This window comes from Scylla paramamosain, unplaced genomic scaffold, assembly GCF_035594125.1.
Source record: "Scylla paramamosain isolate STU-SP2022 unplaced genomic scaffold, ASM3559412v1 Contig16, whole genome shotgun sequence".
NCBI lineage: Eukaryota > Metazoa > Arthropoda > Malacostraca > Decapoda > Portunidae > Scylla > Scylla paramamosain.
In genome coordinates this window covers 147,501-157,500 of record NW_026973681.1, presented here as the reverse complement: position 1 = coordinate 157,500, position 10,000 = coordinate 147,501, and the positions used below count along the sequence as shown (strand labels likewise).

Here is a 10,000-nt window from a genome sequence, read left to right as displayed (position 1 = left end):
AATAAGAGGGAGGAAAAGAGATAGAAGACTGATAAAGAGACAAGATGGAAGAAAAGGGAGAAAAGAGAGAGAGAAGGAGGAAGAGAAATGAAAGAGGGAGAAAAATGAAGGAAATGTGAATGAAAATTGAATCAGAATAGAGGAAAAGAGAGAGAGAGGAGTGAAAGAGAGAGAAGAATGGAAGAAGAGTAAGAGGAAGGGAGAGGAATGGAGGGAAGGAGTGAGGAAGGGTGACCTTAAGTGTTTATTGACGCTGAATCCAGGGAGGTCAGGGAGGCTAGGAGGATCACAGGCAAAGGGAGAGGTCAGGGGAGGTCATGGGGAGGTCAATAAAACCATCAGGACGATAAGTAGTAAGTCTCCCCCCCTCCCCTCCTTGCCACGTGCCTTCCTGACCCCCCTGTGACACTTGCCATTGACCCTTTCACTCCCTCACCTCTCCCTCACACCCTCCCACACCATAATCCTCTCCCTGTAACGTGTTGATACCTTTTCCTAATGGCCTCATACTTATTGACTCTTTATTTTATCTGATATTCACTGTTACTGACTGTCCGATACTTTGATCTTCCCTTCCCAGTCCTTAACACTTTTTTTTTTTTTTCCTGACACTCGTAACTGATCCTTTTCGTTCTGCTCCCTTTTATGTTGCTCTGAAAAGTTCCTGATGTTCCCTGATGCAAGAATATCGATGCACACTGATACTTTGAGCTTTCCATATCTCTTTAATATTCTCGTTTTGTTTTTTTTCTGACACTAATACCTGATACATTTCATTCCATTCCCTTATATCATGATGTTCTTTCGCGTTCCTGCCTGAAGAACAACATATGTATAACTAATATACAAATTATTATTTTTTTTTTTTAAGTATATCTATTAAATGTTATCTCTAGTTTGCGTTTTAAATAATTTGTGTTTGATAAGATTCAATTGTGGTTTCTTTTTCCTTTCTTTCAGTATTTGCTAAGTTGAGAATGAGTGTTTTTTATCTGTGCACCAAATTACTACTACTTTTTTTTTTCAATTACGGCTTATTTTTTTCTTTCTTTTCAGTATTTGCTAAGTTGAGAATGAGTGTTTTTATCCGTGCACCAAATTACTACTTCTTTTTTTCAATTTCGTCTTATTTTTTCCTTCCCTTCAGTATTTGCTAAGTAATTTTCCTTCCCTTTCAGCATTTGCTAAGTTGAGAATGAGTGTTTTTTATCTGTGCACGAAATTACTACTTTTTTTTTCTTTTTACAATTTCGGCTTATTTTTTCCTTCCCTTTCAGTATTTGCTAAGTTGAGAATGAGTGTTTTTTAACTGAGCACCAAATTACTACTACTTTTTTAGGCTGCCTCCTCCTCCAACGTGCTCGGGTCTTCTGCGCCTCCCTCAGTCACACCTAATACAGGCATGTCCTCTTTCACTGCATTCATGAAGCTTCTCTTGGGTTTTTCCTCTCTTTCTTCCTGCCGTGTATTGTCAGATATATGAGTTATATCTAAATTACTTTATTTGACCATCAGAGTTGCATCGTTGTCTGTCACAAATTTTCAGTTCTCAGTCACATTGTTTTTTCTAAGTCCACTTCTAATATTATCACTACAAGCATGGAATTCGGATTTTTTTTTTTTTTTTAGCTTTCCTGTTTCGCGTCTCTCAATGTTTTCGCCACATTTTTTTTTTTTTTCACACAATTCACGAAGCCACACTCCAGGCACTTCTCTTCTACACCCACCTCTGAACATTTCACTGGAGTCACGAAATTGGAGACCCTACTATTTTTTTATCCCGTTTCTTCCTTATGGGTGCCAAGTAAAGATTTCACACAGCGCGTAGTGGAGGTTTTAATTCAAGTAATAATCGTAACAATGCACATTTAAACACTATACTAGAAAGAATCTGGAAAATATATTGTTTTAATCCGTGTTCTTCCTTCAGCACAGTGATTTTCATTAACGGTCTCCTGTCACAGTGGAAATGTTAATACGAGTAATAGTAACAACAGGTTCTTTAATTGATGCCTTTCCTCCCTTGTCGGTGTTAGTAAATATTCTATGCAGGTGATTTTTGTGAGCTGTTACACATTCCAGCGACAGTTTTAATACGACCAATAACAACAACGATCACTTAATCCTCTCCCTTACTGGTAACACTCCCTTCCCTCTCCCTTCCCACCACCCATATCTCAGCAAGTGGCATCCCTCCCTCCCTCTCCCTTCTCTCCCTATCTTACTTTCTCTCCTCCGTCCCTCCCTGTAGCGCGTTTTCCCCCTCCCTCTCTCTCCCTCCCTCCCTCCCTGATGACGTCACTGCTCGCCTTCCTTCTCCCTAACGACGTCGCTTCCGGGAGGGAGAGAAAGTGAGGGAAGAAAGGGAGAGGAAGAAGGGAAGGACTGCAGCTACGAGGGAGGGAAGGAGGGAGAAAAGGAATAAGAAAGGGAAAGGAAGAAGGAAAGGAGGAAGAGGATAAGTGGAGAAAAGAAGGAAAGGGAGAATTTTAGAGTAAGGGAGTGTGAGAGTGGAAGAGTGAAGAAGATAGGATGGTGAGGGAAGTGAGGGTGATGATTGTAATGGTGGTGAAGGTGAAGATAGAGAAGGAAGAGGAATAGGGAAGGAGTTGGGAAGGAAGAAGTGAAAAAAAAAATGGACAAGGAGAAAAGGAGAAGCAAGAGAAAAAGGATAAAGATAAAGAGCTCTTTAACACCACACCGCTCTTTAACACGCCCCGCAGGGCGGGGCGTGTTAAAGAGCGGTGTGGTCACTCGTGTTATAATGAAGCTTTGTTAAGTGTTAGTGATCTGTGTGTGTGTGTGTGTGTGTGTGTGTGTGTGTGTGTGTGTGTGTAATAATAATAATAATAATAATAATAATAATAATAATAATAATAACAATAATAATAATAATAATAATAATAATAATAATAAACGGTTTATTATTTAGGCAGTTAACAAAGTGAAAATGTACAGAGGGGGTGGGGAAACACTTAACATTAATCCTAAAAGTAAGTCTAATCTAGAAGAGACTATTGATTGATGGCTCGCACCATGGTGGGAATCGCACTGAGTCTGTACCGATCCGTGCGCGGCGCCTTTAGGGGCGTTATCTTATTGTGGTGTCTGGTGGCACGGGTCGGGGGAGGCGCGTCAGGCGGCAGCATGTTTCTGAGACGTGGGTGATGCAGTAGTCCCCTTCCAAACTTCTCCAGAGCCTCTCGGTGCCTGGTGGATAGTCTGGACAGTCTCAGGGTGGTCAGGGCTTCTTCATAGGTGGTGTATGCAGGGCCAAGGATGACCCTGCACGCCCTTTTCTGCACACTCTCTAGCTGTAGCTGTTGAGTGTGTGTGAGGGAGGAGGACCACGCTGGGGAGGCGTACATGAGTTTGGGGAGGATGAAGATAGGGTACACCCCCCTTAACTCATCTGTCGGCGTCCCCAGCGACCTGAGTCTGCGCAGCATGTACAGCCTGTAGGTAGCTGATCTCACGGTGCTGGCGACATGCTGCTTCCAGGTCAGCTGGTCGTCCACCGTGACTCCGAGAAGCTTGGCACATTGGACCACCTGGAGGGGGTGAGGGCCCACTGTGAGCCGGGGAGGGGGCACTGGTACAGAGGAGGTACAGAAATGCATCACCACAGTTTTGCTGTGGTTGATGGTCATCCTGCTCTCCTCCGTCCACGTCTGCAGTCGCTCCAGAATTGCTTGCAGTGGCGAGTAGTCCGGGTTCTTGGTGGATTCTGGGACGCCCACGGTGCAGTCGTCCACATACTTCCAGCGATGGGGGGTGTCGGTGAGGGCGTCGTTAATGAGGAGGAGGAAGCATAGAGGACCCATCTTGGTCCCCTGGGAGACCCCACATGTCAGCTGTTGGTAATTAGAGACAGAGCCCTGATAGCGAACGGCCTGACGCCTCCCTGTGAGGAAGTGTGTGTGTGTGTGTGTGTGTGTGTGTGTGTGTCGAGATATCAAGCGTGCACACTCACTCACTCACTCAGGCACTCACACACACACACACACACACACACACACACACACACACACACACACACACACACACACACACACACACACACACACACACACACACACACACACACACACACACACACACACACACACACACACAAAACTCACACACACACACACACACACACACACACACACACACACACACACACACACACACACACACACACACACACACACACACACACACACACACACACACAAAACTCACACACACACACACACACACACACACACACACACACACACACACACACACACACACACACACACACACACACACACACTCATCCTTTCGCAACCACACTAATCTTAATTACACCAATGCTTTCCTCGTGTAGTTTTGCTTATCAGTAAACAAGGTGTCTATCAATATCATCAGTGCCATCATAACATGTAATTTTCAAAGAGATTACCAACACCCCAAAAACTACATCAGCTGAATTATTCTTTCTTTTTCTCTTTTTTTTTTTAGCTTGTCCTTTTTATTTTTGAGGGAGTGTTTATTATTTTTATTTATTTTTTTTCATTTTCTTGTTTTTGCGTCTTTCGTCTGTTCCCTTCACGTGTATTAAAAAAAAAAAAACAGGAAGAGGAGGACGAGGTGGAGGAGGAGAAAAGGGAAACTGACGAGGAAGAGGGCGAGAAAAAAATACAAGAGTGGAGGAAATTTTGAACGTGAAAACAGAAAACTACAGCAACAACAACAACAACAACAACAACAACGAGACGAAGATGATGATGATGATAATGATGATGATGATGATGATGATGATGACAATAAAAAGTATAGAAAGCGGAGGAGAAAAAGAACGAGGACGAACAGGAACAACAAAAATAAGAAGAAAAGAAGAAAAAAGCAAAGAAAGAAACTAAAAAAAAATAGGAGGAGGTTCAGGAAGAAGAGGAGGAGGAGGAGGAGGAGGAGGAGGAGGAGGAGGCGGTGGCGGCTATCTGTGTTACCAGATCAGGCTGACATGACCCGCGGGAGCAACAATCTGCTACACACTGTGAGGACCGCTGGACCGTGACTCTCCCTCCCTCTCACTCCTCTCCCCTCTCCCTCTCCCTCTCTCTTCAGGGCCTACGTGGGAGATACTGGTGATAATGTATTCAATGAGTGGTATGAAATCAGCGCTCTCTCTCTCTCTCTCTCTCTCTCTCTCTCTCTCTCTCTCTCTCTCTCTCTCTCTCTCTCTCACTGGATGGCAACCCTAATGCACATGATGGGAAAAAATTATGATAAACACCAATAATTTACTGGCTCTCTCTCTCTCTCTCTCTCTCTCTCTCTCTCTCTCTCTCTCTCTCTCTCTCTCTCTCTCTCTCTCTCTCTCTCTCTCTCCTCTCTCTCTCTCTCTCTCTCTCTCTCTCTCTCTCTCTCTCTCTCTTTCTCTCTCTAATGCATTAAGGGGTTCTCGTGAAATATACATATATGTTATGTTTCCAAGAGTGCTTTTTTTCAGGATTGTAGAGAGAAACAATGGCTTAAATCTTGATGAAGTAAGATTTACGCTTTCACTTGTCTCCAGTGAGGCGTCTGTTTAAAGAAGGATCTGATAGGTCTTTCATTGCCACAGAGAATACAAGAAGGGTGACGTAAGCAAAAATTCTCAAGGTCAGTAGTCATGATAGGATAAGAAGATTAAGAGGAGATTGATGAGATCTTTTCTGTGGTAGTGGCGATGTATCAAGGCTAAACAAACGAAATTCTCAAGACCAGTAGTCAGGATAGGACAAAAAAAGATTAAGAAGAGATTGATGAGGTCTTTCTGTGGTACTGGTGACGTAAATAATGGTAACAAACGAAATTCTCAAGGTCAGTAATCAAGATGGGATAAGAAATAACGGGTTTAAGCTTGTAATAGTTAGAGATGAGAATCCTACTGATCATCTATGTGGCCTTTTGAAAACAGTCCTGCTGAGAGGCCAAGGCGCTTCAACATGCAGGCTGCGTGCACCACTCCATACAAATTATGCTGATATTCTCCAGTACTGTTATTATTATTATTGCAATTTCTTCTTCTTCTTTTTATTACCTCTTGTGATGTGTGTGTGTGTGTGTGTGTGTGTGTGTGTGTGGTGTGTGTGTGTGTGTGTGTGTGTGTGTGTGTGAGTGTGTGTGTTATCCATCACTATCCACTACCTTAAAACCGTTGATATTCATTCTGTTCCCTTTTTTTTTCATGACAAAGTTTCTTCATCATCATAGTTCTTCATTATTTTCGCAGTGTAGTAAAAAGAAAATTTTTTTCTTACTTATATGTCATGTGTATCTACTAAAAGCAAATATATAACTTTTTTTTATGTAGGAAGGACACTGGCCAAGGGCAACAAAAATCTAATAAAAAAAATGCCCACTGAAATGGCAGTCCCATAAAAGGGCCAAAGCAGTGGTCAAAAATTGATGGATAAGTGTCTTGAAACCTCCCTCTTGAAGGAATTCAAGTCATAGGAAGGTGAAAATACAGAAGCAGGCAGGGAGTTCCAGAGTTTACCAGAGAAAGGGATGAATGGGATGATATTTACGCATCTACTCGTATATGAACACGTTTTGAGGGCGTAAGGGAAGCTGCAAGAAGCCTTCAGGCCTACACGTGGCAGTCCCTCAGTAAAACATCCCTGGCAGTCTCCACCTCTCATCCCTATTCATTAATTTACTTTGTCTTCTTTTGAGGCTCTCTTTCAACTGGACTCTAATGGCCTGACTACCGAGCTTAACCTAGTCACCCACCACGCTGCCTGAGAAAAAGTTTATTCACTTATGTTTGTTTATTAATATAGTTATTCATCAGTCTGTTTACTCAAATCACTTACGTTTCATTATTTTTTTACCTTGCCTTCTTTTTGTATTTAGTTATTTATTCACTAATTGGCTAATCAATCTATCAAGCTTCCATGTTACCTACTCCTTGTATTAACGCATTTATTCATTTGATTCCCTATTCATTTCTCCATCCAGACTTCTTACCCACTTATTCTATTTCACTTACTGACTCCTTATCTATTGATCTATTCACCGATTTACTTCATTCACCTTCTCGTATCTGCATCTGTGTCTTTCATTCACTTGTTGACTCTTCTATCTATCCTATCTCTCCACCAGTTTATCCTATTCACTTACTCGTATTTACATTTATCAGTCTCTCTCCCACCGCCCCGCCTCCCGCGCCCTCCCACCCTCGACCACATCGCACACACCATACACTTACCGATTTCCAACTCTGTCTATTACTTTCTCAGGCTGTCTGTCTCACAATCTACCTACCATGTCATTGTACCTCTCTCTCTCTCTCTCTCTCTCTCTCTCTCTATCTCTCTCTCTCTCTCTCTCTCTCTCTCTCTCTCTCTCTCTCTCTCTCTCTCTCTCTCTCTCTCTCTCTCTCTCTCTCTCTCTCTCTCTCTCTCTCTCTCTCTCTCTCTCTCTCTCTCTCTCTTCCTACCCACCCATGACTCTCTCTCTCCCTTCGCTTCTCCTTCCCACCAGTAATTCTCTCCCTCCCACCATAACTCTCTCTCTTCCTCTCCCTCGCTCCCTTCACAGTCTCCCCTCTCCCTCCTCTCCCTAGGTCAGATACATCACAATAATTGCCCTTGCCTCACAATTTCTCCTTTTAAAAACATTTTACAAAATAAAAGGACGAACAAGGCCTCTTTTTCTCTACTCGTCCTCCTCCTCCTCCTTCTCCTCCTCCTCTTCTTCCTCCTGCTTCTCCTCCTCCTCTCCCTCAGTTAAAAGAGAGTAGCCGGGCTTGAAATATCGCCGCTTTGTGTTTGACTAGCCAATGTTTCACTCCACGTGCGCCTCGCTCCAAGACGCTGCCCCACTAAGCCTTGAACAGCCGCCGGAGACTCAGGCGCGGCTAGGCAGGGCGTAAACCACGGATTAAATCAAGCTTGTGGACTTTGCATGTAACACTCCTTAGCCCCCCGACGCTACGCTGCGAGGGTTATTGGGCTTATTACGTGTTATTAAGGGTGTCCAGAAGAGTGATTTGGGGTTATGTCGTTACGATAAAGGGTTTGGGGTAAAAAGATGGGTATACTAGACAATAAAAGGCTTAGGTGTTGGATTAAATCAGGGTTATGTACTTTGAACGCTGCGAGAGTCAGTGTGCTCGTCTGGGCTTATTAGGAGAGTGATTTGAGCTTGTGTGGTTATGATAAAGGGTGTGGTGAGGGAAAAAAAAGGAATGTACAAAAGGAAAGAAAAGGTTGTGTTGGGTTACATCTTTGCATACAACTCTCCTTAGCCCTGTGACGCTAGCTACGAGGGTTATTGGGCTTGCTTTGGCTTATCTGGGCTTATCAGGCTTGTTAGAGCTTGTTTGAGTTTCTTAAGATGGTTCAATAGTGATTTGACTTATCTAAACTAGTTAGGTCTCCTTAGGGCGGTCTGGTAGTGATCTGAGCTTGTGTGTGTGTGTGTGTGTGTGTGTGTGTGTGTGTGTGTGTGTGTGTGTGTGTTAAAAGGAGAGAATTTTTCCTGGAATATTCTGAAATAGACTGAAGGAAAAGAGGAAGAAGTTAATGAATAAAAGTTTTCCTTAAATAGCCTGAAGGAAGAGAGGGAGGGAGGAGAGAGAAGTTAATCAAGAGAAGCTTTGATGGAATGGCCTTGAATAGACTGAAAGAAGGAAGGGTGAACAGGTCGTGGTAGTGGTGGTGGTGGTGGTGGTGGTGGTGGTTGCAGCGGCGATGGTGGTTGTGGTTGTGTATATGGGAGAAGAGAAGCAGTTTACGTGATGTAAAGAGAAGAAGAATGATGTTTGGATTTAATGGACGCAATGAATCAAAGAAAATATTATAGAGAATTGGAAAATATATTATATGAGTGAATGTTTTCCCAGTAGTTTATGATGGAATTGTGAGGAAAATCAAAGAGTATTTTATTATTATAGAAAAAAATACGAAGAATTATGTGAAATCACACACACACACACACAGAAAGAGAGAGAGAGAGAGAGAGAGAGAGAGAGAGAGAGAGAGAGAGAGAGAGAGAGAGAGAGAGAGAGAGAGAGAGAGAGAGAGAGAACCACAGACAGACAGACAGACAGAGGCAGACATACAAACAAACACAGAAAAAAAACAGTCAATGAACTTACCCTAAGAAAATAATAAAATTAAAGAAAATTAACAAAAAATTTCATTACAAGTAAAAAAATAGAATAAAATTTTCCTTCAAGCAAAAAAAATAAGATAAGATAAAATAAAAAAATAAATCAACAATAAATTTGAATGAAATAGCACAAAGTTTCCCTACAGCTACACACATACATACATACATACATACATACATACATACATACATACATACACAATACCCAGTTTACTTACACACAGCAGTAGTTTACGTACATGCCTGAACTTATGTACACAAATAGGCTGGGTCAATAGGCCTAATGGAGCCTACATGAGGATGGATAAGGCGCCCGTACACACACACTACACACACACACACACACGAAGGGTTAGGGGAAGATGATAATAGGGAGAAGGAAGGAGATGGAAGGGGAAACAGGGAGACAGGGAAACTGGATAAAGGGAAGAATGGAAAGTGGAAATAAAGTAACAAGGAATAGGGAAACAAAATTGAACAAGGGGAGAGGAAAAAAAAAAAGAGAAAAATGGAGATAAAACGAGAAAGGAAAGAAAGAAAACAGAGGAAAGCGAAAACAGGGAAGAGGAGGAAAAGAAGAACGGAAACTAAAAATAAAGTAAGGAAGAATAAACAACTTAAATTATATAAACCGAGAACATAGAAAAAAAAAACTAAAAAATAGGAAAAAAAAATACAAGGAGTGGAGAAAAAAAAAAAAACAGGCGAGAAAAGTAACTAAGGAAACAGAACGTGACAAAAGAAAGGAAACACTACAAAATAATAAATCAAAATAGTGGAAACAATATAATGAAGAAAAGCGAAGAAGAAAAAAAAAACGAAGAACAAAGACAACAAGAAAAAAATGTTAAACAGCGAATATCTT

At 42.0% G+C, this 10,000-nt stretch overlaps 1 protein-coding gene across 4 annotated transcripts in view; it reads right to left on the bottom strand.

Moving 5' to 3' along the window:
* LOC135097261 (uncharacterized) overlaps positions 1-10,000 on the bottom strand; it is a 33,178-nt gene that overhangs the window by 17,253 nt on the left and 5,925 nt on the right. Inside the window, exon 2 of one of the 4 annotated variants that reach the window (XM_063999071.1) lies at positions 3,004-3,854. The exons of the other annotated variants lie outside the window; for them this stretch is intronic. Within the exon in view, the coding sequence (XP_063855141.1) occupies positions 3,015-3,824 (810 nt within the window). The 5' untranslated portion in view covers positions 3,825-3,854 and the 3' untranslated portion in view covers positions 3,004-3,014. Of the gene's footprint in view, positions 1-3,003; positions 3,855-10,000 lie in introns of those variants that run through there. 4 annotated transcript variants of the gene reach the window in all.